This window comes from Podarcis filfolensis, assembly GCF_964270895.1.
Source record: "Podarcis filfolensis genome assembly, chromosome: 1".
NCBI classification, from domain to species: domain Eukaryota; kingdom Metazoa; phylum Chordata; class Lepidosauria; order Squamata; family Lacertidae; genus Podarcis; species Podarcis filfolensis.
The window spans coordinates 2557406-2580628 of NC_139604.1; the positions used below are offsets into that span (position 1 = coordinate 2557406).

The 23223-nt window shown below is 41.0% G+C and overlaps 1 protein-coding gene across 3 annotated transcripts in view; it reads left to right on the plus strand.

Moving 5' to 3' along the window:
• The window catches only part of SPAG16 (sperm associated antigen 16), a 388339-nt gene that overhangs the window by 38227 nt on the left and 326889 nt on the right, over window positions 1–23223 (plus strand). For all 3 annotated transcript variants that reach the window (XR_014551824.1, XM_083629671.1, XM_083629672.1), the window contains exon 9: window positions 1741–1889. Coding sequence is in view for 2 of the 3 variants with exons in the window: in XM_083629671.1 (XP_083485797.1) it covers window positions 1741–1889 (149 nt within the window). In the remaining variant the exon portion in view is untranslated. The remainder of the gene's footprint in view (window positions 1–1740; window positions 1890–23223) is intronic.

A 23223-nucleotide genomic window follows, 5' to 3' on the forward strand; every position in this document is an offset into this window, starting at 1 on the left:
TAGTACTGCTCATGTGTAATCATTATTCCAGCATTTGTAACCTTCAAACTTAACAGTTCTGTTGAATTTTGCACAAGGAAATTGACAGGAATTATGATGCTGACCTTAAGCATTAAAGGTAAAGGTAAAGGGACCCCTGACCGTTAGGTCCGGTCGCGGATGACTCTGGGGTTGCAGCACTCATCTCGCTTTATTGGCCGAGGGAGCTGGCGTACAGCTTCTGAGTCATGTGGCCAGCATGACTAAGCCGCTTCTGGCGAACCAGAGCAGCGCATGGAAACGCTGTTTATCGTCCCGCCGGAGCGGTACCTATTTACCTACTTGCACTTTGTGCTTTTGAACTGCTAGGTTGGCAGGAGCAGGGAGTGAGCAACAGGAGCTCACCCCATCGTGGGGATTCGAACCGCCGACCTTCTGATCGGCAAGTCCTAGGCTCTGTGGTTTAACCCACAGCGCCACCAGCATCCCGTAAGCATTAAGATAGTGTTAAAATGGCAAAAGCAGTTCAGTGGCAGAGACTGACCACCAGAAAAGGCATCTTGGGGACTGTTGATGGAAAGCTCAATTAATATGTTGACCCAGCTGTTCAAAAGATGAATTCCATGTTAGGGAGCATTAGGAAAGGGAAATTTGTGGTGCAGCTGCACTTGGAATAGTGTGTACAGTTCTGGTACCTACATCTCAAAAAGGATATTGTAAAGCTGGGGAAAGAGCAAAGTGATAAAGTGGCTGGTACAACTCACCTGTGAAGGAACATTACATTGTTTGGGGCTTTTTATATTAGAAAAAAATCAAGCATAAAACCTGCATTTGAATGCTATTTCAAATGGGTTTGTAATATTATGTTACGTTGTATTATCTATGTAGTACCACTTCAAGTAATAAATAAATAAAAGTTCTTTTTTTGTATTCAAGAAAATTTAATAAAAATTTAAAAATAAAATAAATAAATAAAAGTATGCATGGTATGAAGATTTTGAAGTGTTTTGTATTGTAGCATTTGTCTTAGTAATGTATTTGTACTGTTGTGAACTGCCCATGGAATCAGTGATGAAGGACACAGAAGGATCTGGTCCATATTAGTTCCCTTTGCTATTGTAAATGTGAATGTTACATCGTCTTTCATGTTAAAGGTAGTAGCCCCAATGCAGGTAGTCCATTTGGTGCCCTTTTTAGTCAGAGCTTTTTCTGTCATTCTCAAATTGCTATCCAGCATAGACTTCTCAACCAGCTTTTTAACTGGAGAGAATATAATGAGACACTTGTGACTTGTGGGTGTGCAGTTGTACATGCAGATATACTTTCATACTTTGCATTTTTAGAGCTCTGCTAAATAAAAAACCCCTCAAGATTCTAATTTTGTGACTGCAGTCCTCTTCTCCCAAACACTGTTGATTTTCAAACAATATGGATTCTTCTGCTCTGTGGTTCTTCAGGCTCTGCATAATGGTGCCCACATTGACACTAGTAGTGCCATCTTCTGGGTGTGTGCAGATCAGTTGCCAGGAATGTTCAAAAGAGTTTATTTAGTCTGGATGAGGGCCAATGTCCTATCTGTTCCGTTTGATATTCCAGTTTAGATTGCCAATCCTTGTTGGATTGGATTGAAATCACAAGCAAGTTGGGCAAATTAATCAGGGATTAATTTGTTTTATAGTAGAACAAATTTATGCATGCTTAATTTCTACCAAAAATGATTTTTTTAAAAAATGTAAAAACCAAACTGCTTTTATTTTATAGCCGGCCGTAAGTGTGAAAGAGAAGATGGATTACAGGGACCTTCCCAGAAAGCTCTCAGAGAAGCCAAGGAACACAAAGTATTTACTGGTGTTAATCCATATGACTCAGCCAAAGATCCAACAAAACAGATGGGCAAGAGATATCCAAAGGTATGCCAATTCTCATTTTGCCTATTTTTGTAGAATTTGGCCTCATGTTCAGTGTTTTAGTATTGTTACAAAAAGTATTGGGTTCATGTGATAGCAAACACCACCATGATTAACCATATTGCTGTTTGCTGAAAGATTCTGTAGCTTCCTACAGCTTCTCCCTCTTTGTATTCCAGAAGCCAACTGGTGACTCCTGTGTAGCACCAGTGCTGTTGGTGTAAACTGGTTCTGGATTCTGAGGCTTACAGCTGAGAAACACTGGCTCTTCTAATTTTTTTTTTATGTGGACAGAGGATGGTTCAGAAGTGTTAAAGGGGGCAGCTATACAGTGGAACCTTGAATGCTTCAGAAATCGAACATTTTGGCTTTCTAACACCAACAACCCGGAAGTGAATGCTTCCGTTTTCGAACGCACCTCGGAAGTCAAACAGCTTTTGAGGCACGTTTCTCCATTTTTAAAATGGGTTTTGCCAACCGGCAATTGTGCCTTGGTTGTTGAACGTTTCAGAAGTCGAACGGTCTTTCGGAACAGATTACGTTCAACAACCAAGGTTCCATTGTATGAGAAAGTTGCTAGGGGGCACCCAGAGGATAATGGAGTAAAGGTACAGGCAAGTCCTCAGATGTGTGGGGGTTGCTTTCTGGGTCATCGTGCACATCGGCAGAGCGGACAGAGCCCCCTCCACCCCATGTAGCTCCCTCCCCATTCAGCCCCCTTCCAGGGCCGAAAACAGTGTGTGTTGGCAGTTGTGCACAAATTGAACGTGCACAAAATGGCTGCTGCCTGTATTATATTTGGGTAGGGAGAACTTGAAAAATATATTTCTATTTATGAAATAGTCACAATCCAGTCCAACATAAAGTACATTCTATTGATTTCAAGTCCTGTTCACCCAGTACGTAACACTGTCTCATCCACATTCTAACCAGCTGAGCTGTCCAGGCCAAGGCACACCTTTGATGTTTCTCCCACCAGGAAGATGTTCAAGTTCCCATTCCATGTTTTTCTGAAGCATTATCTGTTTCCTTTCTGTTACAACAAAAGTTGTGTGTATGGAATAAGCGGTGTTCTGTTAGTACAACTCCAACCCAGGAATTTCCTTTTCTGTGCTTAACATTGTCCTTTTTGGCTTTTTCCTCTGGCTTACATTCATGGTTATATTAGTTGTGTTAGGAAGAGGTGTTTTTGCTTGTTGCATCAGGTGGATACTTTCTCAACCCCCTTCATATTTTGAAAGGCCTGCATGAGGGGGTTGCACTGCATAGCCCTGTCATGTGTGCGAGCCACACCCCTTTCTGCCACATATGAAGAGTTGTACAATCTTGACTGGTTTGTGGGGGGTGTGCATGTGTGTTAGTGGAACCTTTAGCCCTGCTAGGGTCTTCTTCACTGTCTGATGCTTTTGGGGAACAGAAGTCAGACTTGAGGGAAATAGATCTTCTTCAGATCAGTTTTACCTTAGCGCTTTGTATTCTAAGTGGCATCGGCCTCAAAATCAGGAGAGCTCTCACATTAAGCATCTGTCTTGGTTGCCAGACGAGCCATGCCCATTTGAGCTCAGAATTCTTTAATCCTATATGTTTGTCTTTTGATGTCCGTTTATTCAATTTGCACTGTAATGTCATCTCAGGATATTTCTGACTTTAAGATCTATGATGTAATCTTTAGAAAAGATGCCAGGCTGAACTTTGAATATATGAAGAATGATGTCCTCCTTTTGGTATTTTAAAATTAAATTGAACCATAAGAGGGTTGTTTATCTGAGGGAATTAACTTTCCTGTGAGACACATGTTTACTTAGCTCAGATTGCAGACTATGCTTGCAGAATATCTGACCAGTACATTAAATAGGTCAACAAATTACTGTCTTTGTGTGAGTGGATCTAGCCAGATCAAAGACACTGCACTATGTTATTTCTTGTCCTTGTTACCCAGAGTTTGGGAAAGGTTAGAGAACAAAAGAGGGAAATTATTAATAGCTACTTGGACTACAATCATACGTTCAGTTGCTTGAGAATAAGCCCCGCTGAACTATGTACAAATAGCAATATATGTTTGTTAAGCATTTAAATAGAACTAGCTATCAATTTTAAGGTGTAATTCCATATACCCAGACACACCCCTGCCCATAGGTGCCATCTAGGGTGTCCTGGGGGGGGGCAAGGGCCCCCTCCCGCAAAATCTGCAGTGGCTGTGCATGCACACTGCACAACATGCTCACATTAATTCCGCAGCACGTCGCGCAACATGCTGACATTACACACGTTGCACAGCGCTGGCCCCCTCAATCTCCAACTCCAGCACTTTCAACTGTCTGAATATCTCCTGCTCTTTGAAACAAGTCCACCCTTTCTCTCTTGCTTTGGCATCTTTGGAACACCTCCTAGTTCAGCCGTTCCCAACCTAGTGCTCTCCAGATGTTTAGGGTATGACCATTGGCCATACTTCCTGAGGCTGGTGGGAGTTGAAGTCGAAAACATCTGTTGAATATCAGGTTGGGGGAAACTGCCCTAGGCCCAGTACCCAGTGACTAAGCCAAAGTATGTGTGACTGAAATAATTACTTCTGCCTCTATTTCCATTTTCTTCCTCTATTGTTTCCAGCGTCTGTTTTTAGTTTTTCAAGTCCCTTGGGAAAAGAATTTCTCATACCATTTTGGGGGGAGAAGTGCCTTTTGCATTGCGTAGCTGATGCTAAATAAATAAATAATCTGAAGGGCCATTAACTAGAACTAAGGCCCACTAAAATTGTGGCTTGCTGCTAGACAGTTAATAGTTAGCTAGTAAATTAGCCACAATTTTTGGACCTCTATGTGATATTGTAGTTAACAATGATAATTGTTAATATTTATTTCCATTTTAATGCCTCTTTTTATAAGTTATTCATGAATGGTTTTCCACCACTGAAGTGTGATTCAAATACCAAGTAGGACTGCCAAAGCCTTAAGCCTAACTAAAAAGGGCTCAGGTGCTCATTTATGGCAGTATTTATTTTAGAAATTAATAATTCTATCCTGAATTATGGATTTTCCTCCTAAATCTTTTTCACAATATTTAAACAAAGCTCTGCATATGTAAATATATCCAAAAGAAATAAAATCAGCATTAGCATTTAGTTTTTCCTGATGCTGAATCACACTAATATGCCACAAGTAAATTGGACTTACGTAATATTACTTTTTCTGATACCCAGTGTTATTTACATTGTATTTTTTAAACACTGTTTGACTCCTGGGAGTATAAAATTAAATCTTAATTGTTTTCATATTGTGCTGAAACTATATGTGCAAGGAGATGCCAAGTCTACATGCCAACTGGTTTATGAATTAATAATTGGCAGGATTAGTTTGCTTCATAGTCAACCCTTGGAATGCATATTTGGTCTTAAAAATAATTTGTCACTTTCCTCAGTTGGTTTTCCTTCTGACAAGATTGTAGATACTTATTTCTTGTCCATTGATTCACAACAGGTTCTAGTTCTCCAGTGGGCTGTGTTCTGACCGCAGTTTAACAACATACCGTACTTGTTAGAATCATAGAATCATAGAATCATAGAGTTGGAAGAGACCACAAGGGCCATCGAGTCCAACCCCCTGCCAAGCAGGAAACACCATCAGAGCACTCCTGACATATGGTTGTCAAGCCTCTGCTTAAAGACCTCCAAAGAAGGAGACTCCACCACACTCCTTGGCAGCAAATTCCACTGTCAAACAGCTCTTACTGTCAGGAAGTTCTTCCTAATGTTTAGGTGGAATCTTCTTTCTTGTAGTTTGGATCCATTGCTCCGTGTCCGCTTCTCTGGAGCAGCAGAAAACAACCTTTCTCCCTCCTCTATATGACATCCTTTTATATATTTGAACATGGCTATCATATCACCCCTTAACCTCCTCTTCTCCAGGCTAAACATGCCCAGCTCCCTTAGCCGTTCCTCATAAGGCATCGTTTCCAGGCCTTTGACCATTTTGGTTGCCCTCCTCTGGACACGTTCCAGTTTGTCAGTGTCCTTCTTGAACTGTGGTGCCCAGAACTGGACACAGTACTCCAGGTGAGGTCTGACCAGAGCAGAATACAGTGTTTCTCTACAGGTCTAAGAGGTGACCTCACAGATTTTAGGGGGATTAGCTATGGATGTGGTTCCTTTGTTAACTAGCAGCTTTCATTACTAAATCCTTATCCTTCTACTGCAAAAGCCAGTGTGTAAGGGTATTGCAGTTTGGTCCATAACAATGCAAGTGCTTAATTTTATTTTAGCAGAACATGCTGCGTTTGCTGGCTCATAGTGCAATCCTATACATATCTACTAAGAAGTAAACGCAGTTGAGTTCCCATGTATATTTGTGTAGGATTGCTGCCTTGAAATGATATCTGCTTCTACCACTTCATTCAGTTTTGAAATGTTACTAATTCTTGTATACATTGCCAAATGCTCCTTCGTGTTTATTTAGAATAGAATTTCAAAAAGAATACTATACTCAACATCAAGTACTAAGAGAATTTAAATGTATTCCTGAAATAATTAGTGAGTGTTTTAAAGGATTGTAGATAAATGACTAGTAAATGTTTCTATATTTTATTCACAATAATTCTTTGTCTGGTACTTCAGCAGCCATCCTTTCATTTTTAGTGTTCTCACAAAAAAGGTTAAGAGTTATCATCGCCAAAAACCTCGCTTTGGAATGCTGAATTCAAATTACTGAGTCCCAACTGTTGTTCCTGTTAAGTTGTGGGTGAACATATCAGACGACACAGCGATTCTTCAAACAGCTCTTGTTTATTCACAGGCCAGAACAGAACAGGGCTGAAGGGTTCAGCCAACCTGCTTATATGCAGCTCAACTACAAAGCAACAGTAACAACTCCCTGTACATATCCAATCACTGAACATCACTTCCAATTCCTTATTTGCATATGCGGACCTGAGTGAAAACTATCTGTAGTATCCCCCTGCTGGCCCAGGGTGAGAACTTCAGTACATAACAGTTCCTGCAGTCTTATTCCTAGATGCTCCTTTGTTTCTGAATTACAGCATGGAAATGTGCTGAGCAAGGTGAGGTAGTTCATGCTGCAGCCCTTGTCTTCCCCCTACATTGGGACTAAGTGTTAATCTGATTCCTGAGAAAGGGTCCTGGGTTCAGCAAAAGCCTGTACCCAAGTCCCTAAAAGGCTCAAAAGGGTGCTACTGCAGATCAATACCTCCTTAAACTTCAGTTTGAACTTGTAGGAGCTGTTAGCTTGATTCCCTGCTTCTACTTTCTCTGAAGTGCTTTTTCAAGCAGCAGAGCCAGTGTAACACAAAACAGGTCTTCACTTTCTGGCAGGACGCCATGGGGGGGCAAGGCCCCCCAAATTTTGAAGCAGGGGGCTTGGCCCCCTCAATATTGCACAGCCTGTGACAGGCCATGTCAGGCCGAAATGCAGCCACAGCGGACCCTGCCGGGCGTCCTCCCGGCACATGACATCACACACATGTGCCAGGCTCCCCAAAGTTGGGCAGAACCCGGTGCGTATGCTGTCTGGGAATGCCCTGATGCTGTCCAGAGTGGACTGGCTTGATGTAAATGTTTGCTTTTCTGACTAAGGGCTTATTCATACTCCTCTGCCCACTTCCCTGCTGCCCCAGGGAAAATCACTCTTTAGTGCTCAGAGGAGTACAGAGATGTTAAAATATATATATTTTTATAAGTGTGTACCCTTGTTTCTCAACACACACACACGCACACACACACAGGCCAACATAAGGTAAGAGTACCTACATACAGAAGTAAGGTAAAGGTAAAGGGACCCGTGACCATTAGGTCCAGTCGTGACCGACTCTGGGGTTGCGGTGCTCATCTCGCTTTACTGGCTGAGGGAGCCAGCGTACAGCTCATGTGGCCAGCATGACTAAGCCGCTTCTGGCGAACCAGAGCAGTGCGCAGAAACGCCGTTTACCTTCCCACCGGAGCAGTACCTATTTACCTACTTGCACTTTGACGTGCTTTCAAACTGCTAGGTTGGCAGGAGCAGGGACAGAGCAACGGGAGCTCACCCCGTCGTGGGGATTCGAACCACCAACCTTCTGATCGGCAAGTCCTAGGCTCTGTGGTTTAAGCCACAGCGCCACCTGCGTCCCTACATACAGAAGTAGAGCATGCTAAATAGGCAATAGGGCAACTGTAGAAGTAAGGAGTACACATACTCATTCTCTCAACTACAAGAGACCAGCATAAGATAAAAATATATAAAGCACCTAAATCATGTGGCGTGGTTTTGTGGTATTTGTCATTTTGTAAGTTTTTGTGGTATTTTATGCACTGACTTGCCGTTACTTTTATTGATTATATTTCAGTAATTCTGTATTGTCATTGTTAAGTGTAAACTGTTTAATTATTATTTGCTGATATTTAATGTTACTGTTTACTACTACTACTACTATTATTTATTGAATATTGTTTTATTTGATATAAATTATTTATTTCAAAGTTATGTTTTTATTATGACTTTTTGTATTGGATAAGATTGTTATTAAGTGTCTGATCTTTGCTCTCTATGTAGTTGTTTCTTCAGCTTGTAGACCACCTTGTGTATAGTAATATAGAAAGGCGATATACAAATTAAAAGAAATGAAATGGAGCAAACGGCAATTCTGATTTTCTCTGGATTGATGTTTGCTCTGATTTAGCACTGTAGGATGAGTTTTCCCTGGGAAAGGAATGAGGCAAGGGAGACCCATGCCTAAAAACAGCAGGTCAAATGAAAAACTGCTCAGACCCATGATTTCTAGTCATGGGACAAGCAGAAGTATGAATATATCCTGTTGATTTCTTTTTTAGTCAGCTTGAGGCTGAACAGGCAGTGTGTTCCGTGTTGCAGATTTGCTATTCTTTCCCCTTCTGTGTTGGACATTACATGATGAGGGATGGTTCAGTTGGTAGAGCATGAGACTCTTAATCTCAGTTTGTGAGTTCAGGCCCCACGAAAGATTTCTGCATTTGGAGGGGTTAGAATAGATGATCCATTTGGTCCCTTCCAGCTCTACAGTTCTATGATTCTATCACATTTTTGTATCTCCCTTTTCTCTTCAGGTTTGAAAATGACATTGTAGAGGCATTATTGACTCCAGCGTGTACACTCATCCCGCGGGTGTCTCTGATTATAGGCTTTCCATGTTTGTAATGCTTTAAAACGGCAAGTCTCTTAGCACATTCACATGCTGACAGTTTCTTCCTTCCTTTCTAAATTCTATTTTAAGGCATTGTCTTGAACCTACTATGAGCCACAATTGGTCACACCAGCACTTTGTAAGGAGACTATCCTGTCACATTTATTATTTCTTGTGGATGAAAGCTTCAGCTTTTGTTAGTATGCTTTCCCCTTCAAAGTCTGCAAAAGAAAACATCTTTGTAGACCCATAAAGCATTTCTGCAGCACCTGTAAACAAATTGTAGCCATGAAGTAATAGAGGACAAATTGAGACTGTCTCCTGTGATTTGAATCTGTTGCAAGCAATTTCCCCAGGTTTCCCTAGGTTAACAAGTAAAGAGAACAATAAACAAATAGTGAGGGGAAATCCCCATATTCTGATACTTTTAAAAACATTCACGTAGTATGAGTGCTTACTTGTTTGCATAAGAATTTTTTATGCATACCTGTCATCCTTCAAACAGGACTAAACCTCCACACTTTCTGTATAAGGTCTTCAGTTCTTAACATTGAATGAGTTCATTTATTATTTTATCAGTTTAGCAATTACACAAACAGCAGCAGCAGATCTGGATGCTTCTGGTACTTAAAGGTGTCTCCTTGCATGCATTTAGCCCAAGGGGATGGCTCAGCTTGTCTTTTGTTGTTCACTCACTAGCAGAATCAGTAATAGGATGCTTTTAAACAGCAACAAGATTTCCAAGCTTTATCATCTCACATTTTGAAAAGGATTTCCATGTGGTACAGTGCTGAGGTATTTGGAAACAGCAAAAAAGAGGTCCCTCAATTTTTTGAAAACTATCTCCATGTTGAGAATTATTAGAAAGTACTCCAAAGTACTTTTACAGTGAAACTTCATATTGAGAGTGGTCTATGAAAAAGTGGAAGACACAGAATTCTATTTAGTCTCCCTTGTCCGCATAGCTTTTAATCATTCTTTCATAAATATAGAGAAATTCCTTACCCCGCACCACCAAAAGCTGAATAAAGCCCAGAATCTATTGTGGCAAATTCAGAGAGGAGGGAGTATATCTCTTAGTCTGCTGTGTGTTTTCTACTGTATTGTACATACCCAAGTGACTAATCACATGAGGCAATTAATAAATATAAAATATTAATAAATATAAAATATTTTATTTTATAAAATATTTTATAAAATATTAATAAATATAAAAGCAATGAAGAGTTTTGTGGTACATTAAAAGCTAAGAGATTTGTTTTGGTATGAATTTTTGTGGGCTGCAGCCCACTTCACTATGTACTATGCACCTGTGTTTTGATTTGTTCGTTATCTTCTTTGTGCTCTCCATAAATGCCAACTCTTTGGGGCCGAGGTCACTTCAACCCCTCCCAATAAAAGATTTGAGGGAGTTGCCCCCCCAGCTGATCAGCATCATCATTCAAATGGTCTGTGTGTGTGTGTGTGTGTGTGTGTGTATGCGTGCGCGCTGCGTCATGTGATCCATTATGTGGAGCAGGGCTTACCTGGGCCTCCAAATATTTTATTCAAGTTGGCACTCCTGGTGCTCACTCCAATGTGTGATTTATTTTAGAAACTTACCCTGATTAAATTTAGACCTCTTAAGTGAAACTGAGAATGTATTAATATTGTCTTCCCCATGTCGTTGCATGGGGTTCAACTGCCATGGCTATTTCAATACTACCGGTAATCACTTTGTTGCATTTCCCCACATATTAATGGCTCTTTATTTGAATTGAAGCCTTTCCTTCCACATTCATGCTGAGAATAGCTGCATTATTTTGTGCAGGACATTTAGGAGCTACTGAGTCAATGGCCATGGTCAGTTTTCAGCTATGCCATTGACTGAGCAGCCCTTGACATCAGTGGGCAGGTGCCCCAACCAGACAAATTTGGAACCATAGAATCTGTAATTCTCCAGAGAATGCTGAAGTCTTGCAGTACAATAAGTCTGAAGATTCTCAGTGCCAAATTTCAGCTGTTGGTTTAGTGAGAGCTTATCCATGCTTCCTTTTGTGCCGTGTTTCTAGGCTCAGGTCTGCACTTTAAAGCTCTATATCCAAGCACTTATTCTTTTGCCCCAGAGCTTTCCCTGCAAAAACCTGCTCTTTATTGCTGAATTAGTGCAAACAGCAATCTGCGAAAAACCCAAATTGTCGTTTATTCTGATTTAGCGTTAAAGAACGGCTTTTCCTGTGGAAAGTTGCGGGGCAAAAAAAGGGGGGAAAGCGGTCAGAAATGGAGCTTTAGAACACGGGCCTACGCCTAGAAAGCATGGGGCAAAAGGTACATGTGGACGAGCCCTCAGAGAAAATGTCATTTCCAGCAGATTCCTTTAGGGGAATTGGAAACAACTTTCTTTCCATGTCGTTATCCCCTCTCTTCCTTTTCCCCTGCCCCACTGCACACACTCTGAATCTTAACTGAGAGCTAATCAAGGAAAAATAGGGTATCTTTCAGACACTTCTTTCAGTTATCAGAAAGAACCTCTATTCTGTCAAGACTGCAAGTTTAGAAGAGATTATTGTGAGTGCACCAGAATAACAAATCTTTTGTGTAAGTTTGTGGCACTTTTTAGAGTACAATTCATTTTTAACTCACCATGCCATCTGCTGTAGCCCCCATAAATAATTTATCCCCCTGTCTAGAGATTTTAGAGTGAGTTACAGCTCTTGAATAACAATTTGCACTTAGGATAGCCACAAAAGCATATGGTATTACATTTTGTTGTATAGAGGCCAGGTGGTAATAAACTGATTTTATTCTTCTTCAGCTTTTTCTGCACCAGGAAATGGATCCACAGTAAAACAAAATGAGTATACCAACTCTTTGTGAGATTATAGTTGAAAACTTTTTGGGAAGGTATTAAAAAACTCTGAAAGAAGTGCAAGTGCAGGCACATTTCAACAGGGTTTCTGGATTTGTCTTGGGTGTGTGTGTTTGTGTTTGTTTGTGTATGTGTGATGGTTGGAGGTCAAGGTGGTTCAGTATTAAACTGAAATTTAAATTCAAAAGGATCTCACCTGAAAAGAAACAATTAATGAATACTGTAGAATTATTGGAAAATTAGAAACAATGTTCTGGGCTTAGCCTGTTCATTCCCAAATTCATCCATCCATCTTCCCCCGGCCCTAGTCACATCTGCACCATACATTTAAAGGACATAGTTTCTCCAAAAGAATCCTGGGAACTGTAGTTTGTTAGAGGTACTGGGAATTGTAGCTCTCTGAGGGTAAACTACAATTCAGAGGGTTATTTAACGGAAGCCACGAGCTTAAATGTATGGTGTGGATATTATCTCTCCACTTAAATTAGCTCTTGGCTCCTTTCAGCTTTGGTCCCTTCCCACTGCAGCAAATCTCTGCTACAGCAAGCAAATTGATTACTGGATCCTAGAAAATGGGCAGCACCTCTCACTCTTATTTATGAAATAAACTTAGGTACAGCAGCTGTTTTTTAAAATCTGGTTTTCCTACAGGAGTTTTCCATCACCCTCCCCACTCAGCTAATTTTCACCCCTTACAGGATCCTTGTATTTCTGCAAGAAATGAGTTTTAGAATTGCCCAGCATTTTTTGTTTGGCACCCCAGACAGAGGCTCAAGGAAATAGTGTCCTTATACCTCTAGTGGCACACCTCAGCTAGCGGCTTTGCAGGTTTTTGAAGGATATTGAAATGTAGTTGTCCCAAGAATACCTTTGAGACTCTGGTATGGGGCCAGGCATGCAGCTTAGTGTTCAACTGGGAAAGGAAGTTTAAAATGAAACCAGTCATTACTGCAGATGTGTTTGGACATAAACAAGAACTCAGAATGACAAACAGGATGGGGATCATTATTGACGCAGGGTCCCATGGACTGTGTGGTTTCCTTTCTTTCTAAAAATATTTCTGGGAGCCAATCAGCCTCAGCTCTTAATCATGCAATAGACAATTGCATTTTCTAAACCAACTGCTGTTAATTGTCTCACTGAATTGTTACTAGGGTAATTCCTTCACCCACCACCAATAATGGTTGGGATTCAGACTGCTGGCTATGTGAGGACATTATTGCTTGTCTGTTCCTACTTCAGAACAGCTCTATGAGAAATGGCAGGTCCACATTCTTATATATTAGCTGTATTTTGTTGATATTTGTGTCTTATCAGGCCACTCTTATACAAAAACTAGTAGCCTGGGAGATATCTCTGATACAATTGCCAGCAAATCATTAATTGTTTAGAAATGTGTTTACCAGTTTATTTTGGTACTAATAAACACTTCTTATAATTTTATTGAGATCATTAGGATGAACATAGAAACTCACGCTTAGTATTATTAAGTTTCATCTGTCTCAAGAACCCCTTTAAAGACTCATTTATATTTCTGTTGCAAGAATAAATAGGAAGATTTTGAAAAGACTTTAAGAAGTGGTTCAGTTAAAATTTCATTTTAGTACATAGTGTGTGAGCCCACTGGAAAAATAACTGTGTGTGCGTGATGAACACACACTAAACAATCTAGTGCTTGCTTACATTTTCTTATGAAATATATTTAGTTTTTAAAATAAATATAAGTTGGAACCTAAACCCCATCAATGTCAACAGGAGCATCTCTACTCATGCATAAGGAATGCTACCAATTCTTTACACACACACTCGGTATAGTTCCTCATATACTCCAAAAAGTCTCTTGGGAGAGTTAAGGTACTCCCAAGTGGTGTATGATGTGGCATGAGGAACTACAGTCTCAGAATGGTATTTCATTTATTTAACGTAAGTTTGTTGTTGTTTAGTCGTTTAGTCATGTCCGACTCTTCGTGACCCCATGGACCAGAGCACACCAGGCACTCCTGTCTTCTGCCTCCCGCAGTTTGGTCAGACTCATGTTTGTAGCTTCGAGAACACTGTCCAACCATCTCGTCCTCTGTCGTCCCCTTCTCCTTGTGCCCTCCATCTTTCCCAACATCAGGGTCTTTTCCAGGAAGTCTTCTCTTCTCATGTGGCCAAAGTATTGGAGCCTCAGCTTCACGATCTGTCCTTCCAGTGAGCACTCAGGGCTGATTTCCTTCAGAATGGAGAGGTTTGATCTTCTTGCAGTCCATGGGACTCTCAAGAGTCTCCTCCCGCACCATAATTCAAAAGGATCAATTCTTCGGCGATCAGCCTTCTTTATGGTCCAGCTCTCACTTCCATACATCACTACTGGGAAAACTATAGCTTTGACTATACAGGCCTTTGTTGGCAAGGTGATGTCTCTGCTTTTTAAGATGCTGTCTAGGTTTGTCATTGCTTTGTAAGTTACATACTGCTTAATCACAGTGTAAAATAAACATTAAAAATACCAATAAAATCAGATGTTAAAAACAAGTGGGCTATAAAATATAAGTACAGTGGTACCTCGGGTTAAGTACTTAATTCGTTCCGGAGGTCTGTACTTAACCTGAAACTGTTCTTAACCTGAAACACCACTTTAGCTAATGGGGCTTCCTGCTGCTGCTGCGCTGCCGGAGCACGATTTCTGTTCTCAACCTGAAGCAAAGTTCTTAACCTGAAGCACTATTTCTGGGTTAGCGGAGTATGTAACCTGAAGCGTATGTAACCTGAAGCGTGTGTAACCTGAGGTACCACTGTAAAATCCATGGTGGGTGGGTGTACACACACACACACACGTTAAAGTACATGCCAGAATTACAAGTCTGAATAAGATTGGTCAAATAGAACATGTTTAGGCAGTCTAAGTAACACAGCAAAGGTGCCTGCCTAATACTGACAGGGAAACAAGTCATGGAGTGATTGAATTTGCATTACAACAAAATTACTGACAAAGGAGGAGGATAGGGACTTATGTGCCACCTGCGTGACCTCCTAGGCAGCTAACCAGGTCTAGGTTCCAGCAGCTGAAATTTTAGCCTTGCCTCCTCATGGCATTTCAGGTAGTACTTCTGTTTGTAATGCTGAAGAAGGATGGCAACATCTGCTCAATTTTACACCTTGGAGGTGGCAATTACTATCCAAGAACCAAAGTGTTCAGGATAATTTATTTGACCAACATCCTCCTCTTCGTATATACATTTCAGTTGTGTCATATATGCGTTCTTTGCCATGTTTGTGAAGCTAAATGATGCTTATTCCCATGTTTCTGTTCAGCCTCAGTACAGAACGTTTCTGAGCTTTGCAGCTGGTGCTGCCTGCTTCTGATACTGGATACTGTGATTTAGATTCACCCCAGCACCTCACATGTTTGCCAGATGTATGCTAGTGGTGGCCATGTAATGGCCATAGCTAGGCATTTTTGCCTTTTCATTTATATATGACTGCCTCTTTGCACGCAGTACCAAGACAAGCCCCCCTGAAGGGTTTCATATGTCACCTTAACTGTGCTCACTTCAGCTGTTTATTAATGTCGACAAATTATGTCACGTTTCCATTCAGTAACATCAATTCAATGGAACAATCTTGGCCTTTTTTTTCTTGCCATGTATGCCTTTCCTGCAATTGTGTAGATGCCATTGTCCCTCTTACCTTGCCATTTGGGCAGAACGGCATTTACTTGACTGCATGCCAGCCTTTGTTATCTGCCAGACACCGTTCTGGATACATCTGCTTCAGCTGATGATACCCCGTATATTCAGTCAGTCCAGGTATGTCACACAAGATTTCCAGCAGAATACTTGTCACTCATTTGTGGACTCATCAACCTTGGTTCACTAAACCTTTACAGTTGGCCAATTACGCATGCTGTTTTCTGCTGCGAGAATCAGACATCAGTGCTGCATGGCCCAGAGTGCACACCCAGATTGCTTGCTCTCTTAAGAGGCTTTCTCTTCTTCCTCAGGGATGTGATCAGCATGCTGTGGGGGGGACTGATCAAGGGAGGCCTGCTGTTCTGTCCCTCTGCTTGTTTTCATGCAGTCTGCACCCATAGCATGCTGGCTGTACTAATATAGGAAAAAATGTTAGCTGCTACAGATTGATTTTTTTGACTGCCCTTTTATAAATAGTCTCACCTATGAAATATAGTTGAGGGGAAAATATTCTTCCCCTTCTGGACAACTTTATGTAAAAGAAAACCCAAACCTCTCAATCCTTTGGAAGCCTTCTATAGTTGCATGGAAGGCTTTGACTGTTTTTTCTTTCTTAAAAAATGTTCCTCCCAATTTGAGTAGGAGGAGGAAAAGATTTAAAGACAATCAAGGGTGGAATTCAAAGTAGTGATAATAAGTGAATTATTCTGTCACCTATCTCCTTTTCTCCCCCTGTGTGCTGTTCTGGAGGTATACCCTGACCCCCCAAAGCAGATTTGGTGAGGGAGTAGGAACACACAGGCAAAGGGGTGGGGTGGGGAATCCTGTTGAGCTAGTGGGACTCATTTCACTGGTTTTCACTAGCACAGCATCTTTGTTGGATCTGACCTTAAGACTCCACCAAATGCAGCATATGGCATTTGTATGGATTGATAGGAAAACAGTGGGTGCCAATAGGTCTATTAAAGTGTAGTACCTTCATATAGATGGAACCATATCAGTCATAATAAAATCTGGCATTGTAAAAAATCTACTCCACTACCACTTCAAGCGTTCAACATGTAGCAGGCCTACAATTCTAGATAATTATTATATATCTATATAATAATGAGGCATCTGAAAGCAATTTCACAATACAAGAAAACACACTGGTAGTTTTCAACTTAGTTTTATTCAGAGCAGACCCACTGAAATTAATAAACACAGCGAAGTAAGGTCTTTTGGGTCTATTAGGAGTAAAATATAGTTGAATATCGCCTACATAAAACAATTACATATATAAAAATAATTTCAAATCTACTACTGATAGCAACCGGGGTAAATAAATGTCCACTTAGAAGTTTTGCTGAAATAGGAAAGTCTTCAACAGGTGTCAAAAAGACAGTAAAAGGGCCTGAAATGCAATGAAATTGAGCTCAAAGGGGTAAAGTCCTGATTGTTACAACAGGTGGAATGGCTCTCCGGATAAGATAGTATCTGCAGGACGTCCTCTCCTGTAGAGTGCAGTGATTGATTGGGATGCAGCAATCTTTCAGGTATTCTGGTCCCAAGCTGCATAGGACTTCTGGACATCTGTACCATCTCCTTGAACATAGCCTGTTAGCTACTTGGCAGTCAGTGCAATTCTTACAACAGCAACATTCTGTGATGGGGATGTTCTGTCCCAACAAGCAGTCCATCTCCTACATTCCGCAGTAGCTGCAGCTTCCAAGCAGAGAAAGAGGGGGGCAGGGGGGGCGCATCACCCCTGGCACCACGATCCCGGTGGGCTGCCATTGTGTCTGCCCCCCCACTGGGCGCCATGCCCCCGCAGCCAGCGTGCCACGCCCCCAGGACGCTCACCATGCTCCGGGCAGCGCACTATGCCCCCAGGACGTGCGCCATGCCCCTGGGACACGCACCACACCCCTGGGACGGGTGCCACGCCCCCGGGATGCACACCAGCCACACTCCCGCCTGCTTTCTGCCCCCAGTGCTGGAGCAAGAATCTCCGCCACTGCTTCCAAGTGAAGCTCAAGAGCAGCCTCATATAGAGCACATTGCAGTAATGGAGGTTACCAGCACATGGGCAACAAAAATTGCCAGCTGCTTTGGCGTTTACTTTTACTTACTGAGCCAAGAGACACCTAGTATTAAGCTACTAATTCAGAGCTCTGCAGGAATGGGCTTCCCAACCGATGGTGTTCTTGACACCATAGTGAATAGGAAGGCACCTTTTGAAGCTTCATCTGTGCATGGGGGCTCCTGCTTATTTCAGACGTAGGAAAGGGGGTGCAATCCTTTCATCTTTAAGACTAATCTCATTGATTCAAATGTGACTTATGCATAGGTAACTAGGCATGTAATGACATACCAATAAACAATAATGATTCTAATAATCTAAAGAGTATTGTAAATTAGCCTTATGCATATAAGATTTCTTACAAAACATTGTCACATCTGATCTTATTCCTCGATTTCCTGCGTCTGTTGTGTCATAAAAAATATTCAAACTGCTATAATAATAGAAAATCACCATTTGGAAAGGTCATCAGAATTTATTTGACATACTTTTTAGAGTATGATGTCTTGTGAGATGTTTCCTGGCATTGTTCATGTGGCTTCAGATTGGGAGATTATGTCAAGCAGAAAAGAAACAGCTGTAGCTGTAGCACATTTTGCTTCTCATTTCATCTCTGCAGAATAAGCAGCAGCTGAAGAAAGTTTCACTTGCTTTAACAGACCTTTAAAACTGGGACTGTGTCAGGAGCAGTTTCAGTTTTCATTTTACTGTTGGCATTATTACTCAAGCTTTGTATGAACAGTTGGATGAGCACAGTTGTCATTGTCTATGAAGTTACTGCAGTTTTACAATGGCTTTTTTAATTAATCTAACTTTTACTATCTACTGCATATTATCTTTATGTTTATTAAAAAAGAAAGAAAAGAAAATCTGTCAGGGTTATAAAGTTGAATAAGGTGGATTTATGTAGCCACAGCCTTTGTGGATGATTTTTATGAGTTTTATTAGCAAGCTAAGCAAGGTGTAGTATATAATAAAGTTTTTACTGTGCTCTTTTTTCTGCAGTGATTTTCAACTTTCCCCTGATATTTCAGATGTTTATAAAATAATTGCACTCATGGTTAAATCACATTGCACTACAAAGTGTCTGCAAGAAGTATTGTAGAACCTTTTAAATGAGATTTTTTTTTTTTTTTTTGGTATTCAAAAGTATTTCCATGGGGCTTCCTTTCACAGCTACCTTTTTTTTACAATGGCAACACATAATATTGAAGTATCATATACATGCTTTATATTGACCCAAGTTGAAAATGAAGAATAAGGCCTAGAGGATAGCACTTCTAACAATCAAACACACTTTCTGCATGTTGAAGATGTTTTCAGCTCTATGGCTGCATTCATATTGAGCATGAACCACAGTAAGCCCCCGATTTGTATGCTTATCCCCTTCCCATTCTTCCTCTGATGTGGCCACAAGGAGATTGGAAGCTTCCACTTCCATTTTAAATTAGCCACTGTTTAGCATGCCATTCAAATCCTAAACCAGAGGTCTTCAGCTATTTTGGCTTATGCTCATACTTTTGGATGAGCACAAAAATTTGCAACCAGAAAAATGCACACCCACAAATCACCACACATTTGTGTGTGAGGTTTAAAAAGGTAAAGGTAAAGGACCCCTGACAGTTAAGTCCAGTCCCGGATGACTCTGGGGTTGCGGCATTCATCTCGCTTTACAGGCCGAGGGAGCTGGCGTTTGTCCATAGACAGTTTTTCCGGGTCATGTGGCCAGCACCACATGACTAAGCCACTTCTGGCTCAACAGAGTACCAAAACCAGAGCAGTGCATGGAAACGTCGTTTACCTTCCCGCTGGAGCGGTACCTATTTATCTACTTGCACTTTTTTTTGGCGCGCTTTCGAACTGCTAGGTTGGCAGGAGCTGGGACCGAGCAACAGGAGCTCACCCCGTCACGTGAGGTTTATTAGGAAGCTAATGTAACATTATCATCATCACCATCAGTATTATAAAAGAATATAAATGTATGCTTTAGTTGAGATTCCTGCACTGCGAGGGATTGAACTAGATTACCCTAAGGGCTCCTTCCAACTCTATACAATTCTGTGATTCAATGAAAGGGAAGAAACATGAGAGCAGAGCTGGTTTTCATTGGGTCAGAGCTGTTCTCTGGCTAACCTTCCACTTTCTCTCTCTCTCTCCTCCTTCCAAGGGAGAGAATTTAGCATTGAGATGAACACTAAGTGTCCCAATCTGGAAGATTAGGTAATGAGCACATTTGGAATCTTGAGAGAGTGCCTTGGAAGCTGTCATAAAATGGCTGCCGTGGGGAGGGTGGGGTGCCCATTCAGAAAAATGGCTGAAATACTGTGTGTGTGTGAGAGAGAGAGAGAGAGAAAGAGAGAGAAAAAGAAACTACCCGGAGAAAGAAACATGCCACTTGGTACCACACAAATGGTAATGAACATTATTTTAAATTGCTTCTTATATTCTCTTTCTACACAAGCATGGACGATGCAGTATAAAAAGTGAGAGTGAAGACCTCATTTCTTGTTCAGAAGGTCGGGGCCTTCACCTGGACCTCAGCCTGCTGGGTATAACAGCATGATTGATAATTTAATGATTCATTAACCTATGTCTTTACCTTTCAATGTGAAAGAGGTACTTGTAAATTTATCATTGGCCTTAACTTAAATGGGAAAGGTTTCAATCCCAAATCAGCATTTGCATTTTTCAAAGGTGCATTTTCTTGCCTATTGGTATGAATCCATTGTTTTCTTTTCATTTTTAAAGACATATTATATATTGACTCTGCTAACACAGGCAGATTATAATTTTAGTATACAGTGGTACCTCGGGTTACAGGTGCTTCAGGTTACAGACTCCGCTAACCCAGAAATAGTACCTTGGGTTAAGAACTTTGCTTCAGAAATTGCATGGTGGCGGTGTGGCAGCACCGGAAGGCCCCATTAGCTAAAGTGGTGCTTCAGGTTAAGAACAGACCTCCAGAACGAATTAAGTTCTTAACCCGAGTTACCACTTTAAGTGTTATGAAAGAAAGAAAGAAAAAAAGAAAGAGAAAGAATCAAATTCTGGCATTGAATGAATCAATTAATTTTGGAGCCTTTAACAGTGTTAAACAACTCATCAAAGAAAAAATTTATTTGGACTCTAAATGGAGGAACCTTCATTCACTTTCCCAGATGGCATACTCATCCTGGTATCCAATATATGAAACATCTTTTGGGCTGAAGCAGCACTTTATTAATCTCACACTGACACCACTTAGAAAAGCATTCACAGCTTTGCCTATTCCGTGTATGCCCTCCCCATATCTAATGGGAAGATTCAATAGCACCCCTGTGTACCAAAGTCTCTGTATCTGAGTCGGGAGATGTGGAGGGCATTCAACACTATTTGTTACAATGCCCTTTATATATACCCCCTAGATGTGCTAAAATGTTTAGTAAATGTTTAGTACAGTCCCCAAATGTTTTCAAATCATTCTGTTGATGGGTACTTTGAATTCAGCCTGTCTTCCCCTTCCCCTCCTTCCTGGACAATAATATAATTGTAGATGTAATATAGATTTTTTAGTGAGCAACAGAAAATCCTGTGGCTTTCTCACATATTGTACATTGGAAGGGCAGACACTGTAAAGCTGGAGACTTGAGTCTAGTCATGGTAACAGGAGAACAGTTGATATTCAGGAACCCCTAAGGCCAGAGGCAGAGAGTGAAAGCTAGCATTACATGTTTATCTTTATCATTGGGGATGCAAAAGTTATCCAAGTCCTCTAAGTGAATTTCCACTTCAGTGATTCAAGAATAACCACAAACAAGGGAAGGTGCACTTTATGAGGTCCAGAGAGGCCTAGGCCACTTCCATCTTTTGAGGACCGTAGCTATAATAAAAAATATTTAAAAATGTCAATACATGAACACAAAATAAGGTGCATGCACACACACATATGTGAGAGGTTTGTTAATATAATCAGCTGATCTGAGACGACACATCCATAATCTCATCCTTGTACCATCAGAGCCAATATATTTTAATGAATATTTATTGACATTTTATGCTCTTTAATATTATAATCTCTATATCAGTTACAAAAAAGTAAGCCTTTTACCAGATAACTTTTCTTATTTTCTTAAATTTAATCATAGAATCATAGAATCATAGAGTTGGAAGAGACCACAAGGGCCATCGAGTCCAACCCCCTGCCAAGCAGGAAACACCATCAGAGCACTCCTGACATATGGTTGTCAAGCCTCTGCTTAAAGACCTCCAAAGAAGGAGACTCCACCACACTCCTTGGCAGCAAATTCCACTGTCAAACAGCTCTTACTGTCAGGAAGTTCTTCCTAATGTTTAGGTGGAATCTTCTTTCTTGTAGTTTGGAACCATTGCTCCGTGTCCGCTTCTCTGGAGCAGCAGAAAACAACCTTTCTCCCTCCTCTATGTGACATCCTTTTATATATTTGAACATGGCTATCATATCACCCCTTAACCTCCTCTTCTCCAGGCTAAACATGCCCAGCTCCCTTAGCCGTTCCTCATAAGGCATCGTTTCCAGGCCTTTGACCATTTTGGTTGCCCTCCTCTGGACACGTTCCAGTTTGTCAGTGTCCTTCTTGAACTGTGGTGCCCAGAACTGTACCCAGAATTTGAAGCTTAAAGCTGAGAGTGTGTCACATTTTTGTCCAATGTGCATAAAAAGAAAGAAAGAAAGAGAGAGAGAGAGAGAGAGAGAGAGAGAGTTTGGACTTGATATCCCGCCTTTCACTCCACTTAAGGAGTCTCAAAGCAGCTAACAATCTACTTTCCCTTCTTCCCCCACAACAAACACTCTGTGAGGTGAGTGAAGCTGAGAGACTTCAGAGAAGTGTGACTGGCCCAAGGTCACCCAGCCAGCTGCATGTGGAGGAGCGGGGAAGCGAACCTGGTTCACCAGATTACGAGTCCACCGTTCTTAACCACAACACCACACAAGTTGCAGACCTTATCAAATACTTCAAATCAACAAGTGTCTGAAGTTGAGGTCCCCTTTGAGTTTGAGGCCCAGGTTGAATCACCCTCTTGACTTCCCCCTGATTGGCCATGGTCCCATGACAAGGTAATCTGGAAGAGGAGGCAAAAGAAAGACCCTGCCTATCCAGTCCAGTGGGAGAAGTAATCCTATTAAGTGAATGTCCTGCAGTCCATCCTTCAAACAGAAATGCATGGTCAAACCAACATCCATATTTTTCAAAAGCTACAGCTAACTTGTGAAATAACCATTTTAGTCATGCACCTCAAAAATTGTACCATATATCCAAATAGTTCTGTTGTATAAGGAAAAAGCAGGGACAGAATGAGGAAATGGAACAAGAATGTTATAATCCTCTTTCATTTTTTCCCTAGTTTTGTGAAATTTTATTTTGCGCTTTCTGATCCTTTGAAGACGTAGAATATGAATTGAGGCTTTAAGTTATATCTTCCTCATATTTTGCAGTTGTAGAATGTGATTGCTTTAGGTGTATTCCTTGTGTTTATTCATAAAATTGAACAACTACTAGAAAGGTTTCAGAATGAAATGGCTACAAATGAGCATCTTTGTTATGCATGGAGATTCAGATACTGAGATTTTTTTTAATTTTTTGGTATTTTTAA